This window comes from Monodelphis domestica, chromosome 5 (genome assembly GCF_027887165.1).
Source record: "Monodelphis domestica isolate mMonDom1 chromosome 5, mMonDom1.pri, whole genome shotgun sequence".
Classification (NCBI taxonomy): domain Eukaryota; kingdom Metazoa; phylum Chordata; class Mammalia; order Didelphimorphia; family Didelphidae; genus Monodelphis; species Monodelphis domestica.
In genome coordinates, this window is record NC_077231.1 from 4,545,765 (window position 1) to 4,567,321 (window position 21,557).

At 53.3% G+C, this 21,557-nt stretch overlaps 1 protein-coding gene across 3 annotated transcripts in view; it reads left to right on the forward strand.

Annotated features, from left to right (window-relative positions):
• The window catches only part of EFCAB6 (EF-hand calcium binding domain 6), a 245,006-nt gene that overhangs the window by 64,775 nt on the left and 158,674 nt on the right, over nt 1-21,557 (forward strand). For all 3 annotated transcript variants that reach the window (XM_056797487.1, XM_056797489.1, XM_056797488.1), the window contains exons 7-9: nt 5,002-5,138; nt 13,364-13,476; nt 19,268-19,377. In XM_056797487.1, the coding sequence (XP_056653465.1) occupies nt 5,002-5,138; nt 13,364-13,476; nt 19,268-19,377 (360 nt within the window). The remainder of the gene's footprint in view (nt 1-5,001; nt 5,139-13,363; nt 13,477-19,267; nt 19,378-21,557) is intronic.

The following is a 21,557-nucleotide window of genomic DNA, read 5'->3' on the forward strand; positions in this document are numbered from 1 at the left end:
GGGATAGCCCTAGGGTAAGGGCTAAGCCCCGAGTTCCCTACAGACGGGTGGCTGGGAGAAACTTTTTTCTGAGGTTCTTGTCCCCTGTCGTCTCCCTCCCCCAAAGTGTCCCCTGTTTGCAAGTTTGTGTTTATGGGGTACTGAATGCAGTTTAATTTTTTCCGATCTGGTTTGGCCCATCTCTACCAGCTGGTAAATAGGAAATGTTCACTGTAGGAAGCCAGCACTGGGTAGAGTGTAAACAGATGGAATCAGTATAAAGTGACAAGTGGGGCTGCACTGCAGAGAATATGGAGGCAGATCTCCCCACCTAACCGTCACGATGCTTACTCCGTTCCAGATCATTTAGTCCTGAATAGTGGTTCATCGCTGCACAGCTGTGTTTTTCTCTCATTTTTTTCTCTCTCTTTCTTCTGGGTTGATAATGACAATTTCAAAGAAAAACTTTAATTAAAGATTTTATACAAAATCGCCAAAAGTAGAATAATAAGGAAAATGAGCATTGATGCGTTTATTGTAAGAGCGATCCTTCTTCATGATTCCGCGGGGGAGGGGTTTGTCCTTCCTAAATGTATAGGGAATCGGTAGGTAGGAAAGCAACGGAGGCTCTCTGACAGCCGGGCCCATTAGAGGCTCTTCCATTTTGTCTGGAACAGAAGCAGTGTGCAGAGGAAACTGCCTCTCTTGGAGCAAGGCAGGGCCACAATCACAGGCAGTGAGGTCTGCCTGTGCCCATGCAGGAATCCCAAAAGTTACCTGCGTAGTGTCACCCTGGTGGCATTTCAGAGTTCAAGGGCCCTCAATGGCCATTGAGTCCGACCCCAGAGGCATCCACGCCATAATTCTCAGCCCTGAAAAATGCCCATCCAGCTTGTGCTCCAAGACCTCCAAGAGGGACCAAGGAGGTCCTCTGCCTCCAGAGGCAGGCTCGCCTACTTTTGGACATATTTAAGGCTCCCGAAGTTGTCCCTTTTATGAGTCTCTACTGGCTTCTTTGGAACTTTCCCTTATGGCTCCCGGTTTTGTCCCCTGGGGCAGAGACAGATCCTAGCCCCATCCCAGGACCCTTCAGATACTTGAAGATGGTGATCCTGGGCCTTGGGAGGCCTCTTTCCCAACACCACCCGGTTCTCTCAAGGTCCTTCACTCTCTCGTGGTCATCCGTCTTTCCTGCCATGCCCTCTTGACCATCTACCACGGAGGACCGTGCCCTGGGCCAGGGAGATGTCCTGACGGGGAGGGAGAAGAAGCTCCCCTAACTGGCTCCAGCTAGCCGGTCCCAGGCCATTCTTCCTTCCAGCTACCAACCAATGCCAAGTCAACAAGCCTTTGAAGTGTCTGCAATGTGCTAGAGATGGAAATATAGAGAAGGAAAACAATGCTGTCTGCAGGAGCTCAGGGGCGGGATGATAAAGGCGGGGAGGTAGACTAAACACAGAATAAATAGGTACCAGCACAAAGGCGGGCGGTGAACATAAAGTGGACGGAGGGCACCAGCAGGAAACGCTGCTGCACCTGGGAGGAAGATGGAGTCTGGGGTGCACACTACGCCCCTTCGGCTTCCCCAGTGCCACCACCGCGGTGGTATCTGGAACGGGTTTGTGGATGGAGCCGTGCGTGCCACCTCCCCAAAGAATGTTAGTATAAAGGCCTTCTGGGGGACAGTAGGGTGGTGGAGAGTCTGCAGCCCTGTGATTTCCTTGGGACAGGAAAGCCCCAGTGCCCTGCGGGGCCCCTGAGGGATCACCAGCTCGCAAGATAAGATCTCTCTATACTCTTGCTCTTGGTGACTCCATCAGCTTCCATGGCTTACTCCTTGTTTCTATGCAGGTAACTCCCAGATTGTTCTCTAGCCAGCCTCTGTCTCTCGCTAGAGCTTAAAAAAAATCCTCCCCCCTCTTAGAACCAGTCCTGTGTATGGATTCCAAGGCAGAAGAGTGGCGACGGAGATTATTGTCCAGGGACACCCCGCTAGGAAGTGGTCTGAGGCCTCATTTGAACCCAGGACCTCCCATCTCTAGGCTTGGCTCTCTTTCCACTGAGCCATCTAGCCATCCTCCCTGCTGTCTAGAGCTTTCATCCCAGATCATTGAGTGGACACTTCCAACGGCACGTCCAGCTCAGCATGTCTAAAACTAAACTCATGCTTGCTCTTCCACTTCTGGCTCCCAGGTGTGTGCTTCCAGCCTTCTCCTGGATTCCTCCCTGTCCTTTGTCCCACATAGCCAATCAGTGGCCAGCTCTGGTTGCATCTCATCTGCCTTCCCCACCTCTTCTTCCTTCCAGTGCCTTCCCTCTCTTCATTAGCTCCTGTTTATCCTGTCTACAGCTTGCTTTGTGTGGATGGTCTGGAGGTTGTCTCCCCCATCAGACTAGAAGCTCCTTGAGGGTAGAGACTGTATTCTGCCCCTTTTTTGTAACCCCAGAGCTTGGCACATAGTAGGTGCTCAATCAAATTTGGTGATTGGTTGGGGGTTTCTGTAGCTTAGTTTTAGGGAGATCCCCAAAACACTGAGAGGCTAAACGATTTGTCCAGGCTCATAAAGCCAATATGTGTTACTTCCTGGCTCCAAGTCCAGCTTTCTAGTTATTTTGCCATTTCATTATTGTCTAGAGTGTGTTAAACAAAACATGTCTAATAAGTGGTGGTTGAACTGTTGAAATTATGTGTGTCTCAGCCTGGCATTCAAGAAGACTGTCCATAATCTGATTTAAACTGATCTTTAAAAAAAGTATTATGGATCCTCTTTTTACATTACTATGAAATTACTATTTTATCATATTATTTTTCTAATAATAGTTATCATTTGTATCATGCTTTAAGATTTGCAAAGTACTTTACAAAGCTTATTTGATTTTAGCCTCACAACATCCTGGAAAGGAAGCACGATTATATTTTACTATTCCATTTTACAGTTGAAGAGACTGAGGTAGATGTTGAAGTGACTTGCCCAAGGTCATACAGCGAGGAAATGCCTGAAGCCAGATTTGAGTCCAGGTCTTCTTGACTCTAGATTCGGTACTCCATCCATTGTGCCACCTTTCTGCCTCAACAATATTCCATTACTTGTCTTATATTTGGACAAGTTTCCTGCATGCTTTCTTGCAGGGTTACATTCAAATTTCCTTTTTCATGTTGTTTTTCTAGAAGTTCTATAATCTTTCCGTTGTGACATTGCATCTCATTTTCAAGTTCTCTTTGAATGATTTGTTCATCTCTCTTTTGTTTTTTTTCAATGCCTTTTCCTTCTGCCTCCGCCTTTTTGCCTCTTCAGTTCTCTTTTTCACTGAGCTCTGAATCTGCTGTTCTGGCCATGTCTCCGTCTCTTTGTTTGACTTCACTTGGCTCTAATTGACACTGTGATAATTCCTTCCTTGAAAGCCCCTGCTTCTGTCTTTAGTTCTGAGATATTGCCCCTGCGTCCTTGATTGGTTTGAGTCATTGCGAAGGTTCCTTGAGTTGTCATTGTCATTTCTTGGGGCCCTGTGGAACGTTGGGGGTGCCGGAACTGGGGAGAGGGAGCCACCATGTCTGGTCGACTCCCTTTCCTCTGCCAAATGACTTGATAAATGTATGTCTTCAGATTGAGGGGAACCAACAAGCTTGAGAGGCATAGATGTGGCCATCCCACACCTCCATCTGGCACTTTAGGTTCTGTCCAGGGACCCACCCTGGGCTCTGTTGGGCACCCTTTACTTTAGCCTGAGCAGATTCACTTTCCTCCCTCACTTCTTGGCTATTACCGCCTCACAAGCTCCCCTTTGTGGGCCTTCTTTCCTCATTAGAATATTTGTCTGTCTGTCTGTCTGTCTGTCTGTCTGTCTGTCTGTCTGTCTGTCTGTCTTTTTCTGCGTCTGTCTCTCTCTTTTTCTCTCTCCCTCCCATCTCGGTGTCTCTCTTTCTCTTTTCTTCCATCTCTTCTCCTGCCTGGGCCCAGACAGTACATGTCTGTGTAAAGGCACAACCTTCTGAGTGCCAAGGCCCGGGTGGTCTCTCTCTCTCCCGTGCCCTACTTCTTCTTCATTTTTATGTATGCATTGATGCCCCTCAATAAATTATGTTAAAACCCTTGAGAGGATGAATTGTGCCTTCAGAGAGAGGAGGAGTGGCAGCTGTTCCTACCTCGGACATTTCATAGGCGCGTGGCTGTGGGCAATGCCTCAGTTTCCTCTTCTGTCAAATGAGGGAATTTGGGCTTGATGAGAACCTCTGAGGTCCCCGAATCCATGTTGCTATGACCCTCTGCTGGAGAGACCACAAGGATGGCTGCTTGGGGGCCCCAGGCTCTTGGGCCTTCTGGGCTCTCCATCGTTCCACGAGGTTGAGCAAGGCAGTTTAAGAGTTTGAGCCTCGGTGTTGCTGTCTGACGAGGGCCATTGCTGCCCATCAGACCACTAACCCTCGAGGATATCTTTCCTCTGAAACTCGAGGCACTTCCAAGGGCTGTTGGGAGAAGGAAACAAAATGGCGTCAGGGAAGTGCTTTGCCAGCCATAAGGTGCTCTGTAAGTATAAATGGCTCTGATGACTCTCTTGTTTTGTGTATTGTGCAAATGGGTTGTTGTTACTGAACACGTGCACATGCCCGTGACAAATGGCTATTTTCTAAAATGGAAATACTTTTAAGTTTCAATTAGCACAAAAGGTTTCCGTGCATTTCTAAAAGCGATTGAATTGTAGATGAAATATATTGCTTTATAGCAAAGGGAGGCTTTTTTTTTTAAACTCACCAGGACCATTTACTGAGAAAATTGCTTTGAAACATTCACTCAGTGCAGATTGCTGCCTCTCAGCTGATGGCTCCCTCCCTTTGCAGCCTTGTGCCTTGGCAGAAAGCATTCTTCTGCCTGGAGAAGACAGCCAGATTGAACAAGAATAACAAGCCACGCCGGGCGGGCACGTTTCCTGCGGATCCCCTTTGTTTGTGGCCTCAGGTTTGGGGATCTCTTGTCCGGGGTTGGGTTCTCAAATGTTCCCCCGTCACTTTTTTCCAACTCTTAGATTTTCAAGAATGTGAGAGGCGTCATCAAGGCCTTTAAGCTCTTTGACTGCACTCAGTCTGGACAGATTCACCCCAACGGGCTCCGGCAGGTCCTGGAGAATTTCTGCTTTAAGCTGAGGGATGAAGAATTTGAGAAGTAAGTATGGCCGTGGGTCGGAGGCCCGTCCTGAACAAGACACGGGAAGGGGGTGGCCTGGCCCAAGCAGGGAAGCCTTGCTCCCAGCTCTGCCGATTACGACGACTTGGACTCTGACAGCACACACGCATCTATATTTTAGAGACAGGCGCTCCACTGGCATTTGTCGAGGCTTCATGCCTCTCTCCATGAATTCTCAGAAATGATTGCTAATGTCTCTGCTGTGGCTGCAGCCAATTCCTTAAGTACTCTCGGGTGCAAGTCATCTGGCCCGCAGACTTGAGCGGATCCCGTTTATTTAAGTCATCCATCACCAATTTTCTCCCCCTTCTCCGGCTTGGCTTCATGCCTGCTGTCCCATGTGCTTTCTCTTCACAGTTGACTTTTTCCATAAAGCCCGGGGTTAAGAAAAGAACACAAACGTTCAGAATTTCCATTGTCGGCCATGCTGCCAGTCTCTCTACCCTGGGTGAGAGAGCAACCATTAGTCAGCACACATTTACGAAGCGCCTACTATGTGCCAGGTTCTCCTCATTTTCCTTTGATTGAGTTTTGGGGGGCGGAGGGGGAGTGGGGAGATAGAACTCTCTAGCGCTCACATATGTGCTATTGGGAAAAATACTGTGGATTCAGATTCTGCCCTGGCTCCCGTCCACTGCCTGTAGGACCAGAAGTGAGGAGAACTGAGCCTTCTGGATTAGGTCCGTCTTCCCTTGTCGAGGCTGATGTGTCGCCCATAATGGAATTTGTAGGTGGGTCTTGGAAGCTACTGTCAGCCACCCGTCTGCCCCTGCGCTGAGGGCAACAAGTGATGGAAGGCAGGCTTTCCCGAGGAAGAAGCCCTGTGCTTAATGCTGGGAAAGCTCCATAGAGACAGGACTCCGACGTAGCTTTGAATGGGGCTAGTAGCCCTTCGTTTTCCAAAAGGGCTTTGAGTGAAGGCGATCCTGTCTTGGGTGGGACCGTGGAAACCGTCATCTCAAGAACAAGGACCTGGGTATAAATTCCATCACTTACGCTACTCGTGCGTCCTTGGACGAATCCCTTATCTTTCCTGGCTCTCAGCTTCTTCAGTTATAAAATAAAAGGATCGAATAGGGGCAGCTAAGTGGCTCCAAGGATTGAGAGTCAGGTCTAGAGATGGGGGTCCCGAGTTCCAATCTGACTGCAGACATGTCTTGATTGTGTGACCCCCATTGCCTAGCCCTTTCTACTCTTCTGCCTTCAAGCCAATATGCAGTATTGATTTTAAGGTGGAAGGTAAGGGTTTAAAAAAATGAAAGGATTGGTCCATCTGACCTCCAACATCCCTTCTAGCTCCAGCCCCAGAATTCTGGCCCTCAGTTTCCACATCTGTCAAATGGAAGACTTGGATGAGGTTGGCTTGGTCCCTTCCAGCTCCTAATCTTACCTAGGCTGCTTCCTTCCTCTTTTTCATAAAAAAAAATGCATTACTAATACTTTCTTTTTTAAACTTTGCTATCGTTTCCCAAAGATTCTTCTCTTTCTACCCCATAGAATCATCTCTTAAAACAAAGAATTACTGGTAAGGGAAAAAAGTCAGCAGATTGGCCATCCCATCTGTATGACCTTGGGTAAGTCACTTAATCTGTGTGGCTTTGGGTAATTCACTTTATCCTCTGGGCACTCAGGTTCCTCATCAATAAAACATGGGGCTGGAGGGAGAGACTAAGTCACTAGCCTCTGAGTTTGTGAGAGAGTGTGCAAAGGCCACAGACCCAGAGAGCAGTGGGGCAGGGCTGGAGCATCAATCTGTAAATTCACTGATGATGCTCCGTCCTGGGCAACTCCATAACGGAGGTCTGAACAGCAGAGCATAGTTCCTGGGGTGGGGGGAGCTCAGGTAGGCGATAGATGGGAGGAGGGGGGGTGGGCTGCCTTCAGGATCCAGCCTCCCTGCATGCAGCCCTCGAGGTCCTTCCCCCTCGTCTCTTTACAGGATGCCTCAGACTAGGGCAGGCAGGATGGATGCTGGGATTTCTGCATCCTTTTGGGTGGGGTGGGGCCGATCGAGATGCATTCAATCCTGTCCTGGGGATGCTCAGGGCAGGGCTAAGGGTGGGCTGGAGCCACTTCCCCTCCAGAAAGCCTTGTGCTTGGCACTGTGGCCCCGGACCTGGCAGCTGCTAAGTAATGCTGCTGAAGGCCGCTTCCACACCATAAGTCCTGAAGAGGAAAGAACGTCGTCGCCCATTTTTCCGGGCGTTTATTAAGCCCCAAACAATGCTGTTTGTCTGCTCAAACTTCAGAAGTTTAGCATAATGGACGGGCTTCCCCAGCTCCAGAAAAGCAGCATCAAAAGCAGAATCTTTCTTACTTTGATTTAAGGCTTTTCTTGTTGGATCGCAGAAATCGCTCTCTTCCCGAGGCCCCTTTGCACTCATCTTGTTGGCTTCTTTCTTCCTTAACAAGAAGCACCCGGAATGGTGAATTCCTTTCTTTGGAGCAGCACTTCGCGCTTAATGACAGATTTTTGGACTCCCAGAATGTCGGGACTGGGACAGGCTTGCATCCAGGACACACTGGGTGCCACCCTTCAAAGAGAGCAGGGCAAAGGCCATGGACCAGAGACAGTCAGAAGTGGGAGGGATGTGAGGGCAGCCAGGAAGGAGACCTTAGAATACATGCCGTGCCATGCCGTGCCGTGCCGTGCCGGAACCTCAGAACTCAAAGGAATCTTTGCAAAGGAAGAGAACTAAAACCGGAGGAGCTCAGAACTTGGGGAGCCTTGGAACACAATGCCAAAGGTGGAAGGGGCTTTAGAACCAGCAATATCAAGGCTGAGGGGGCCTTAGAACCAAGAATGTCAGAGCTGGGAGGGACCTTGGAATGCAGAACACGGAATGTCAGAGCAGGAAGGAAAGGAAGAACATAGACCATTAGAGCTGGACTTTGGTTGCTGGGAAAATTCTAGGAAGAATTCTCGAAGGATAGTTAGTGAGCACTTAGAAGAGGAAGCGTCAGACTGGCTTACAGCCTAACTCACTCATTTTACAAAAAGGAAACTTAATCCAGGCCCAGAGAATTTAAGTGACTTGCCTGGTATGGCCCTGGAGGGAAGGAGCAGAGCTTGGGTCTGGATTCGAATCCATGTCTTCTGAACAGACATAGTGAGGCTTTGGACTCACTCTCCCAACCCACACAGGCATTAGCAGTTTGCATCCTCAGACCATGGCTGGTTAGGGCCCAACCAATCAATATGCATTTATTAAGGGCCTTCTACGCCCAGGCACTGTGCTAAGCCCTTTATAAATAGCTCGTTTTATCCTTACGACAATTTTTCCCATTTCCCGGCTGAGGAAACTGAGGCAGACAGCGGTGAAATGACTTGCTTAGGATCAGACAGATAGTAAGTCTCTGAGACTGCATTTGAACCCAAGTCTTCTTGGCTCCAGGCTCTGTATTCTGCGGCACCTTCTAGCTGCTTCCTGCTTCTCTTGGGGTCCTGTTTCCCAGGAGGAGCGACCGGGTTCTTTTAATTCTTTTGGCTACTAGCCGAAGCCCCCATTTTGGTCCATATTCCTCCACAATATTTGGTGTAGCCATTAAATTCAGTCAGCTTTCTCACTGGGCTGTGACTTGACGGAAAAAGGATAGCCGGGACAGAAGCAGAAAGACTCCCGGATTTGGGCCACTCTTTCTCCCCGGGTCCTGGGCAGAGCGGGCTCAATCTCGGGGCTGAGTTCAAGAGTCATTCCCTGGCTCGCTCTTCAGGGCCGGCTCCTTCCTAGCCTCTGATATAGCTCACGAGGCTCAGCACGAAGGGGCCAAGAGTCCATGTCCTTCCACGCCGCGCGGTCAGCGGGGAGAAGAAAAGGATCCGGCCGGAGCTTGGCCCACATACTCCCTTATACCTCCCTGGTCAGTTTCTTCACGGGAAGGAAATGGGCGGAGCCAGCCCCAGAACACCTGCGCATGTGCTGAATGGGGCAGGGTCCCCACCGACCCCTGCCAAGCGAGGACTGGCAGGAGAGCCCCCTGGGCATACCGGAAGTCCGCCCTCCTGCTTCCCCTCAGAACAGTGGTTTTGAAAAGTCTGCGATGTGTGTGCCGCTGTGACTCCCATGGGGAGATGGTTTTTCTGGGCGGAACAATAGGCGAGGGGGAAAATACAGAAGGTGCTTAAATGAATAAATGACACGACTATCGGGGAGGTTTAGAAAACAGAAAAATAACAAAGACGTTAAGTGATAATTACTCCATTTTTAGAAAGCAGCAACAAATTTAGGTAATTTTAGCATCTAACATACGGAGAGAACGAAGTGACGGGAACACTTAAGGATGCTTCCATTTGGGTGCAAGTGTCAAAAAAGGCAACGGTGGTGGAGGGAGCTCGGGACTGTTTATTTTAAAGGTGTCGCCTCTTTCTTCAGACCTGCACACTGATTTGCTACAATTGGCTCTCCGCTGTTTTCAGACCTATCTAGCATCATCTCGAGCCATCTTCAGGATTTCTGAAAACTTTTTTCTTTGAATTTTCAAAGAATAGGGCACAACCCCTCCTCCCATGCAAGCGTGCGTTGTGTTTCCTGTGTAGGAGCCTCGAGTGCGAATTCAGCACACATGTGTTAAATATCGATGAATTGGAGTCCAGAATCTGTGAAGTGCTAGCTCTGGGACTCGGGGCAAGTCCCCTTCCGTGGGTGGGCCTCAGTTTCCTCTTCAGTCAAATGAAGGGTCTGGACTAGGAGAAGTCTGATGTTTCTTCCATCTCTAAAGCCTGGGGTCCCATTGACCCTTGTACCCAGAAGGGAGACGGGGGACTGGAGAGATGGCAAGATAGAGGAAGGTGAAACCCATGAAGGGTTGCCTCAGGTAGTGGATGGAAAGAAGACAGAGCCTTGAATCCTTTCTTTGACTCTTTCTCACTGGGTGACATTTCTGATCTGTAAAATGGGACCATCCTCTGGGTGATGTCTGTCTCCAGGGTGCCTGGGAGGAGAGCCTAGGATTCTTATTTATTTATTTCATAACCTTTCCCTTCCATCTTAGAATCAATACTGTATATTGGTTCCAAGGCAGAAGAGCAGTCAATGCTGGGCAATGGGGCTAAGTGACTTAGGTAGAAACACGTACCTAACACAGGTAGGAAGTGTCTGAAGCCCCATTTGAACCCAGGACCTCCCGTTTCCACCTGTGGCTCACTGTCCACTGAGCCACCCAGTTCCCCATATACCCATAAAGTCTGACATGTCTTCCCTGATAGAAGGCTCAAGGTCTCTTTCAGGTTTGGCTTTCTGCATCCAGGACCTAGCCCAGGGTTTGGCTAGCACACAGTAGGAGCTTGCCAGATGCTTGCCGACTCCTTGATGACATGAAATGGGAGTTGTGGGAGAATCACAAGAAGAGACTCATGGATCTTCCTCTCTCCCCTCCTCTCCCAGTCCAAATATAATGGGGCCAGATTCTCTCCTGCTTGGTGGAAGAGGTTTCATTAAATCCACCCCATTCTTAGGCAGAAGGACACCGGTAAGTTCTGGAGGAGTGCAGTTTTGTTAAGATGCAAGAAGCTAGTTTGATACTGAACTCTCATGATAGGTGAGTGCATAAGAGATTGCAAAATATTTTGCAGCCCGAGTAGAACCAGTGAAGTGATCAGGGAAGGCTTCCTGGAAGAGGAGGTTTTGGTAGTAAAAAGGAGGCTTTCAAGGATGGGTCAGAATTCAGCAGGTGATAAAAGAAGAGAAATAGACTCCCTAACCCTAACCCTAGGCCCAGGGAATAGCTGGGCAAAGGCCTAGAGGTGGGAAAGCTGGGAAGAGATGCTCCACCTATTGGGTTGTCCATCCTCCCTATTCTCTTCCCTTTTTACTCCAAGTCTTTCCTTCCTGTCCTGATCACCTCGGCTCTGGTCGAAAAGGAGAGAAGCCACTGAACTCTCGGTATCCATCTGGCATGGGCAGCTTTCCGAGTCTTCATCCCTAAAACGATTGAACGTCCCTCTTCCTACCAAATATCCCCGAGTCCCTGGGATTGGAAAGTTAGATTTTTTCCAGCCTTCTTCATGCCACAGTGCCCAAGGAGGGAGTCGGTGTGTGCTCATGAGGAAGGAAGGACACTGGAAAGACAGAGCACCTGGGCCCGGCCCCAGCTCTGCCCCGAACCCTCTGAGGGATCTTGCGAAAAGCTGGACATCCATTGGCTCCTTTGGAAGAGTCTCTCCCCTCTTGGTGATAGTTGGGCGTCAGGGTAGCTCTCTGGGAAGAGGGGGAGAGGGGGCCACTGCGATATGGGGACCAGTGAGGATTCATCAAAAAAGGAGGGCCTCTGTCTTAGGGAGAAGCTTCCCACAGGTCACCCAGCCGGCCTTCCTCCTCCTGGTCAGCCTGCTAGGCCCTGCCCGCTGTCCATACCGGGTGGGCCAGCTGGGTGGACAGCCCCTCTAGCCTTCCAGCAGACCTGCCGTCCTGTGCGCTTGGCTCAAAGGGAGAGCTGGACAGCTCCCTAAACGCCACCTGGCCTCTTTGGGCCGAACCCCTTTGAATAGTTTCTTTCTTCTCCAAAGGGACCCTCTGATTTCTCCGGTGAGGGGACTGGTCTGTGGCTTAGATTCTCGGCGTCCCCGGGGCGCTGAGGGTGCTGAGGGCGCTGGGGCGCCCTCTCAGTGCAGGGGCTGGATCTGGGTCTGCCATCGCTCTACAGCCTCTTTGGCCCTTCCCAACGCCATGCCATCCGCAAGCAGGAGCCTCTCGAGGGGACTCTTGCACTCAGGCTCCAGGGTGATTCCTAGATGTCTCCCCATCTATGCACCCAAAGGCCACGAGGAGGAACCGCATGGCCCCGAGTGAAGAACTGGGCAAGAGGACGGCGATGAGGATGCGAGGCTGGCCATGGAGTGAGAGGGGACAGGCCCAGCCCACGTGCTCTCTTGGGATCCACGCAGTGGCAAGAGAACCCCAGAAGAGAGTCGAGCACTCTGGAGGGGGAGGACCAAATGGCAGACCGGCTTCACTGGAGCAAGGGCGACCTTGGTGTTATCATGGATCCAGTGAACTGTCAAGGAAAGCATGAACTAGCCAGAGAATAAAGGATTTAAAGTTGCTTCTCAGTGCGCTGGAGTGAGGAAGGCTCCAATATTCGGAGGGAAGTCACGCAGCCTGCCTCAGTTTCCTCTTCTGGGAACTCCTCCTTCTGGGGTCCTGGCGAGGGTCAGTTTGAATGATATTTGTAAAGGGAGCAGATGTGAGTGAATAACAAACAGGGCTGGTAGGTCTTACAGCACTCCGCATGCAAGCCATTATTATGGCCATTCATGCCAGTGTGGGTGAGTGAGCCCTTGCCTCTAAGGCATGCCCACTCCATTCTCCGCCCCAGGCAGTGGCTGGCCAGCCTGAGCTGCAGGGGAAAGCCCAGGGGGCCCAGCTCCCCCGTCCCCATCTCCAGGCATTTCCCTCTGGGCTAGCTCTGCCTCCGGGGATGAATCCCATCCTGGAGCCTCTCGGGGTCCCTGGGGAGGAACGGACCTTGGCAGCCCTGGCAGACGGAAGCGGGCTCGAGCCCTGCCGGTGAGGGGCGTTCCTGAAGCGCGGAGGCCACTTCTTGTTCCTGAAATGCGGTGTTGGTGCTCAAAGAGTAAGAAGAGGGTTTATTCCACCTGGCTTTCCGTGCAAGGCTTGCTCCTCCCCTTGTAGACTGAGAGGAAGCGAGGGGAGCCTCTAGGCCAACTGAGTCTCAGATTACAGACGAGAAAAGGCATCTCAAGGTAGTAGAGGTAGAAGCGGGATCTGAATCCAGGTCCTCTATGAGTCGTCGTCTTTCTTGCCTTCTCTGTCTGTCTGTCTGTCTGTCCCCCCCTCTTTTCCTTTCTTCCTCTGTCTCTTTCCTCGTCTCCCCCCTTCTCTTCCCGCTCTCCTGTGTCTTGTACCCCCAGGCTGCCCTCTTCGTCCCCACAAAACAAACAAGTAAACCAGCCACAACCCCAGGACTCCCGTTTCATGCCTATAGTCAGTCCCCAAACTCTGTACGGAAAGGAGTTGGGAGGACCAATGAGCAAGTCTTCTCCCCTCCACTTCCTCAGCTTCCCTTTCCCATCCCACGATAAACTGAGCTGCTAAAGTGGCCCACGGCCATTCCTCGGCCTTCTCCTCCTTGGCCTGTAGCTCCCCGCCCCTCCCCTTTTGGAGGCTCTTTTCTGCCTTGGCTTGGATCTGGGGGGCACCCCGGGGAGGGGCACCCCTCCCACCCGGGCACTCCCTGTTTTCCAGGCTCTGGAATCGCTACAGCTTCGGGAAGGAGTCTTCCCTGGACTACCATATGTTCCTGCAGAACCTAGCTACGAACATTAACCTGAACCAAAAGTACAACATTGGCAACAAAGGTGGGTGCAGACCTGCACTGGGCAGGAGTGGCTCACCTGGTCCCCCACCAGCAAGCTGACCACCCTGGGGGGCTGGGGGTGGGGCTTTCCTGCCATGGGAAGGGGCACCCCCTGTGGCATAAGGGGCGGCCACACAGGCAAGATGGAGACCGGACTGTGCTGCGGCTGGGTCAGGTCAAGTCAGCTCATTTAGGTGCCTCCTGCATGCCAAGCTCTGGGCCAAAGGCATCTCCAGCACACAGTGGACAGCTGGGGAGGCCTCCAGGGCTTTGGCAGCCTCTACGGAGCCGGGCAAACACGGAGACGGTGTGGCAGGCAGAATGCTGGATTTGGCCCCAGAAGACCTCGCTTCAGGTCTGGGGTTTGCCGTGAGTTAGCCGTGTGACTTTGGCCAAGTCCTTTCTCTCCTCTATAAAGGGAGGGGATTGGGCTAGGGGGTCTCTGAGCTCTGATGAGCTCCAGGTCTGCCAGCCCCGACTCCTGTTATTGTTCAGATGTGCCTGACTCTGACCCCAGGGACCAGAGCTGTCCCCCGGCTTTGCGCTAAGGATACTGGAGCGCTTCCCCAGCGGGTCCAAGCACAGGTTAAGTGACTTGCCCAGGGTCACTTAGGACATGTCTGAGGCTGGATTTCCTGACTTCAGGCCCAGTGCGTGATTACTGAGTGCTTCTCTGATTTGCAGAAAGACCTAGAAGAGAATCTGCAAGAGAGGGGGTGTGGGGCTGCCCTCGGGAGGAGACCAGGGAGGAGGCTGAGCCCGCCGAGGAAAGCACTCGCCAGGCCCTCCCCCAAGTCCTTGTGAGGCGGAGGCAAGATTTTCTCCCCTTCTGCTGAAATCACCGGGGAAAAGGAATGATTGAAACCACTTTCTCAGCCATATCCTTCCCTTTTTATCTCTGTCGTCAATGGCTGTGTGGGCTTGTAATTAGCATCATAACACCCTCGCTTATAGTGGAGAACATTGACGGATCTCTCCTCGAAAGTAATATCAAAATGACAGTCTCCCCCCTTCTCCCTCTCCTTGTCTCTCTCCTTCCCCCTCAGTCTCTCTCCTTCCCCCCCTTGGTCTCTCCCTCTCCCTCTCCCTCTCCCTCTCCCTCTCCTTGTCTCTCTCCTTCCCCCCTTGCTCTCTCTCTCTCCCTCTCCCTCTCCCTCTCCCTCTCCCTCTCCCTCTCCCTCTCCCTCTCCCTCTCCCTCTCCCTCTCCCTCTCCCTCTCCCTCTCCCTCTCCCTCTCCCTCTCTCTCTTCCCCCTTGGTCTCTCCCTCTCCCTCTCCATCTCTGCCCCCTCTATCTCTCTCCCTCTCCCTCTCCTTGTCTCTCTCCTTCCCTTCTTGTCTCTCTTCCCCCCTTGGTCTCTCCCTCTCCCTCTCCCTCTCCCTCTCCCTCTCCCTCTCCCTCTCCCTCTCCCTCTCCCTCTCCCTCTCCCTCTCCCTCTCCCTCTCCATCTCCTTGTCTCTCTTCCCCCTTGGTCTCTCCCTCTCCCTCTCCCTCTCCTTGTCTCTCTCCTTCCCCCCTTGGTCTCTCCCTCTCCCTCTCCCTCTCCCTCTCCTTGTCTCTCTCCTTCCCCCCTTGGTCTCTCCCTCTCCCTCTCCCTCTCCTTGTCTCTCCTTCCCCCCTTGGTCTCTCTCTCTCCCTCTCCCTCTCCCTCTCCCTTTCCTTGTCTCTCTTCCCCCTTGGTCTCTCCCTCTCCCTCTCCATCTCTGCCCCCTCTATCTTTCTCTGTCTCTCTCTTTCTCCGTTCCCCAGTCTTCCCCTCCCTCTTTCTGTCTCTCTCTCTGTCTCGGTGTGCTTCTCTCTCCTCGTCTCCATGGGGGATGTGGAGCTAGAGCAGGCTAGTGTTGGTCGAGAATTCTTAGATGGTGCCTGAACAGAACCAGCCCATCGGCCCCATCTAATAGAACCCCTTCTGGTTCCACCAAGGAGAGACAGAAGCCTGAGACGGGGCTTCTGGCTTCAAGCGCAATGCTCTAATTGAGCAGATGTTCACATGACACAAAGGTGCAAATAATAGAAAGTGATTCATAGACCCCAGGACCCCAGAGGCCATCTCTTTTTATAGGAGACCCCCAACACTCCCATGGTGGGTTAGCCTAGCTGAAGCAGGAGGAGCCAAGCACCTGTGTATGAGAATCTGACACTTAAAAGACTGAGACATCAGGGACATAGACCAAGTGTTGGACAAGGATGAGGGGGAGCAATTGAAGTCTCTATGAAGAGAGCACTACTTGGGGGCAGTTAGGTAGAGCAGTGACTAGGGAGCCAGGCCTGGGGATGGGAGGTCCTGGGTTCAAATCTGATCTTAGACACTTCCTAGCTGTGTGACCCTGGGCAAGTCACTTCACCCCCATTGCTGAGCCCTTACTGTTCTTCTGTCTTGGAACCTATATTTAGTGTCAATTCTAAGAAGGTAAGGGTTTAAAAAGAGAGACAGAATGGGGAGGGTTAGAGGAAGAGGGAGAGAAAAAGAGACAGAGACAGGCACAAGAGTCAGGGACAGGGTCATGGGGGGGCTGGTAGAAAGGGAAGGAGAAAGAGACTGTGGGGGAGAGAGACAGAGAGAGACAGAGACAGAGAGAGAGAGAGAGAGCGCGCGAGAGAGCGAGAGAGCAGAAAAAAGTAATCAACAACCTCAGACCCAGAAAGGAAGCACAGCTGACTGTCCAAGTGGCCCTTGCTTGAGTAGGCAGAGGGCACCACAGTGCGTAGAATGCTGGGCCTGGAGTCAGGAAAACCTGGCCTCAGATACTATCTTATGTGATCCTGAGCAAGTCACTTCACCTCTGTCTGCCTCAATTCCTTCAATTGTAAAATAGGGATAACAGCAGCAGTTGTTATAAGGGTCAAATGAGATGATAAAAATTGTCAAGTGCTTAGCTCAGTTTGGCAGACAGTAGGCACTTAATAAATGTTTGTTTGGTCCCTTCCTTCCTCTCCTTTGTAGCTTGGTTACAGTGCTAGCTGCCCACTCTGCTTTGTGGGGCTGTCCTTGGTACTGGAAGGAGTCCGCCTAAGCTTCCCCCACTGACTGAAGGACTGTGATGCACCCACTGGTTTTCTCAGGGCAGGCTGGGAGGTGATGTGCACAGTGATTTACAACTGCAAATGCTGGAACGATGTGAGCTCTCGTTATAATTAAGCACAGTTGCTTGCCACTACTCCCATCAGGAAATAGGCATCAGATCTTCACCAGAATGGAGTATTTTTAATACAGACACTTCCAAGGAACTTGGGATCTCATCGATGAAGTCCTCCCTCTGCCAGCGCAGATTGTGACCCTTCTACACTGCCTCATCCTTATTCTTGTCTGGGTCCACCCAGGATGCTGAGGCCTTTCCTCTGGGTCTCTTAACACCCGGGGGTGCCTGTGGCTATTTGACCATCTGGCTGTCACTTCAGAAGAGCCCATTTCCCTTTCTGGACATAATCCTTTTTGATGCTTGCTTTCTGGCTTTCACTGTTTCTTGGGCATAATTCGTCACTCAGAATATGAGCTTGCCGTAGAAAAGACCATTAATGATGGCAGCACAGGGAAAACCCAGGTTCAAAGCCCCTCCTAACACTGACACCCCCTGTTCTAGGCTCCCTCCCCAGCCCTGATGCTCTTTGTTCCTCTTCTGGTCTACCACACCCTCTGATTAAGTGTAATTTCTTTGAGTGAGCCCTCTGGACGGGAAGGCACTCTTCCTGGCACCGACTTCAGAGTCCTGTGTGGGTGGCCCCCCATATCACAGGACACCCTAAATGGACTCTAGGGCTTTCTTGCTGAGGCGCACGAGGGGATGCCCAATCAGGAACTCCTCAGCCAGGGATTCCTAAGGCCTAATGCCAGTTAGGGAGGGAATAAGGTGGTGCCTGGAGCCTACAAAGCCTGCCGACACCTACAAAGTCTGGGGGGCCGAGGGCTGGCGTCAGGCTGAAAGAGTGTGACACTGGGGGAGACGGCAGGGCTCAGGGGTGGCCAGGGGGCCTCTCGCTTGGGCTGTGCCCATTTCCACGGGTGACCGTCCATCCTTGGGATGGTTTTGCTCACCACGTTGCCGTCTCCAAAGCTTTCTGACTGGTCCGTCTCCTACTTTCCTGTCTGTTGAGTCCCTCTTCCCTGAGGCTGCCAAAGTCATCTCGACTCTGGATCTGACCCTGAAGCTCCCCATCCGTCAGAGGATGATAGAATCGGGTCTCTGATTGTCCCTGGGCCCTCGCTGCAGCAAGGCAGCAATCCATTCATTCCTGTGCTTAACTGATTTTCTGTCCCATTCCCTTCAACGGCTGTTCCTAAGTGCCCCCCCCGCCATCCCATCTCCTTCCTCGTCCTCCCTTCCTCTTGGGTCACCGACAACGAGAAGCCACGTTAGCCCCCTGCCTCCTCTACCCTTGAGCCCAGGCCCCATGATGCTACTCCTGTTTTGGTTTGTTTTCAAACTACCTTGTGCTGTAGCATCAGGGCTGTCTGTTGGTTTGAAGGCAGAAGAGCGGCAAGAACTAGAAACTTGCCCAAGGTCACACAGCTAGGAAGTGTCTGAGGCTGGATTTGAACCCAGGATGTCCTGGCTCCTCATCCTTGGGCAGCCAGACCTCTCTGGCCAATTTCCCCAATTCTTTTACTTCTTTGGCCCTGCTCTTGTCCCTCTCAAGAATTCGAATTCTGCTCCATGGCTCCTGGCCCCCATCTGCCCAGTGACTTCCTACCCATTCCTTAAAGGCCAGACAAGTTCCTCCCTGACACTCTCCTTGCCTTCTCTCCCCACCAGTCAGTCGGGCCTGGCCTGTGTCCTTTCCTAACCCTTTGCTGTGCCCGAGCTGTACCCCAGGGCCCCACAAACGTCTCGGAGGCCCCGAGCCGGCTTAGCTTCTGTGGGCATGTGTGGGTGCTTTGGGAGGTCTTGCTTGCACCAGCATGAGCCAGTCCTCCATCCCAGCACGCCTTGTTGACTCTTGGACCAAATGGGGCAGCGCGTGGCTCACCGCAGACCAAGGGTGCCAGGACCACTGTGGGACCGCGGCTTCCGGCCCGGGCAAGGGGAGCAGGTTCTCCTCTGGGCCCTGACGGGGACCCTGGAGGGGTGCGTTTGGGAGCGGGCTGTCCGAGTCCTGGTCCTCCGCTCTGCGTCCCTTCTGCACGTGCCTCAAGGCTTGCGCCTGCCACTTCTCCTTCCAGCCCGAAGCCTCGCCTCTTCCAGCCCACCATCCCCTTGTCCACTGGGCAGCAGGCTCGGGCTACGTCTCCGCCCTGGGCCTGAGGGCAAGCCGGGGCCCAGGAGTCACCCCTGGGAGAGCTCCTTCTCCGAGGTGGCACCCCAGCACTCGGTGGTGTCGTCTGAGGGAAGAGAACCGTGTGCGCCTTCCCCATCGTGAAGACGCGCTCGCCGGTGTTCCCGGCTCTTGGCGGGACTCTCTGAGTCTCCATTTCGCCTCTGATAAAATGCAGTTGAACCAGGGACCTCAGCTGCCCCCTGTAAAATGAGGGGGTTGGACTCGGGACCTCAAAGGGCCTCTCTGGCTCTGAGTCTGGGACCCCATCTTCTGTTTCTGCCCTTGGCTGTGGGTGAGAATGATCCAAGCCTGTCAAGGATGACGGGAGTGGAGGGCTGGCTTTGGAGCCAGCAAGACCTGGGCTCAAACTTGGCCTCCATCTCTTCCTGGGAGACAACCAAGACTGCGCGTTGCTGAACGGACCCACCAGATCCTGGGTCTGGACCCAGAGCCAGCTAGCAAAGGGAGGCGCGCGTGCCCCAGCCGGCCATGGCAGCTCACTCACCCCACTTCTCCTCCTTTGCCCTTCTCCTTGACAGACTGGAGGGGAAAGCCGGACAATAAGTACGTCTTCGCCTTCTCTTCATCCCTTGGAGAGGGCTGGGAAGACTCTTCCATGGATGAGATTGAGGCCGCTTTCTGCAGAGAGGTGAGTTGCTCCTGGTCGCGCCCTCTTTCCTTCCGTGGGCCCTCTGGGTGGGGATTCCGACGCTGAAGAACTTCCCTCAAGAGGACAGCGAGGTGGTTTGGTGGGGAGACCTTGAGTGGGGAGGGCCTGGGTTCGAATCTGGCCCCAGATACTCTGGCTGTGGGACCCCATTGCCTCCCCGTTACCACGGTTCCATCTGGGAGCTGATACTAAGACAGAAGGTTGTTTAAAAAAAGAAACAGCCCCAAAGAACTTACTTTACTGGGTTGTGTGCTGCCCGCCCCCAGGAGGTGCTTCATCAGTGCTAATTCCCTTCCCCTTTCCCTGTGACCTGTCTGTCTTGGCACATCACTGAGCCCTGCTTGCCTCAGTTTCTTCATCTGTCCAGTGAGTCGGAGAAGGGAACGACCAGCTACTCCAGGATCTCTGCCGAGAAGAGCCCCAACGGGGTTGTGAAGAGTCAGATAGGCCTGAATAGGGAGAGGGATGAGCCTTCTGCGAGGCGCTGGGCTGGCCTCGCCGCTCCGACGCCCCTGGGCGCATGTTAGGAAGTGCTCTTCGGGCCACGCCAGGAGAACGCTTCCACCCCCGCTGAGGGCAGACGGGGCTCTGTAGGACCCACTGAAGGCATTTTTCCTGTTTGTGGCTGAATCATTCAGGCTGCTCAAAACAAACACAAAGTTGGCCCAAATAATTTTATTGGGGGGCTCATCACACCCCCGGTTATTCCACCTACAGAACGAGGTTCTGGCTCCTCTCTGGGTGACCTTGGGCAAGTCACCGGCCCTGCCTTTCCGTTTCCTCACAGCATGAAAGCACCGGACTGGTGACTGGAAAGCACAGCACACCGGCGCTGTCCATGGGGCCTTCTTGGCCATCCCCTCTAGTGGAGCTCAGGCTCTGCCTGCTGAGCCCCCGAGCCGCCTCTCCGAGGCTGTCAATCCGGGGTGTGGCACCTGCTCAGGGGGCTCCCCGCTCCTGTGGGGGGAGTAAAGGGGGCACTTCCTGTGGAGCTGAGGCTCATGCCCTTGTCCGGGCGCACACGGCAACTCCGGGTCAATCCCTGTGCCTGTGGGCTCTGGCGGAGCTCCTCTGAGCCTGAGGTCATCACGGGGGTCAATCTCGGCTGACCGGAGCCTCTCCTCTGTGGGTGCATCTCGGGGTGGCCAGAGTGCGCGTCCAGCCTCCTTTGTGCCCGGGGTCCGTGCTGCGTACTTGGAGCCAAGGACCTGGGAAATGCTCCCTGATCGGCCTCCCCGCCAACGTCACGGGCCTGGGCCGCTCGCTGCCTGCCCCCGTGAGACCGTGCAGACCAGTCCTGGTGTCGGCGATTCCAGCTGGCCGGGGCCCCTTCCCCTTTCTGGCCAGCTCAGCCTTTGGGCCCAGGCCCCTCCATCCTCTCCCCACTCCCTCGTCTTCCCCTCCAGCTGGGTTCTCTGCTCCTGTGCCGGCTCAGCTGCTTCGAATGCCGTCTCCGAGCTCTTCTCTAAGATGGTAAAGGTGGACTCACGAGAGGAGGAAGACCCAGGCTGGGCCCAGAGCGTTCCCCAGCCTCCCCGACGTCCCCGAGGTCTGCTTGGGAGGGGGGCGGGCCGGGCCTGTTTTGGGTGCTCACTCATCTCTCCCGTGGTTTCTGAGCGCTTTCTCAGCACGGCCCTTTGGGGATGTCCATCTCCCATTTGGCCAAGGGAGACACCACATCTCGAGCGGCTTGCCCAAGCTGTGCGGAGCTGCCGCTGTGCCTCCGATGGCCTGATTCAGGGACCGTTCCCCTGTGCCCCTCCGTAGCATCAAATGCCCAGAAGACCGTGCTAGGAGCAGAAAAGACGTCACGGACGGCTTTCCGGGTCCTCTTGAAAGGGCCCGTCCCTCCCTCGCTAGGGTTGCACAGGCAGCCATAGTTCCCGAAGCATCTTTTATGGCCCCCAAAGATCTGGAATGGCCAAGAGCGTGTGCCTGGCCCTCTCTCCGTGCCTCTGCACGTGGCTCCCACGCCACAGCCACCCTGTGCCCCTTCTCCTGCCCTTCCTCGAGAGCGCTCTTGGCTTCCCTTCTCACTCTTGGTCCAGGGGTCTGGCTCTCTGCCTCTCTCTCCATCTCTGTCCACCATTCACGGTGACGCGACTGAAGAATTAGCCAGCTCTTTACTCCTTGGGGTGCTCCTTGTGAGGCACGCTTTG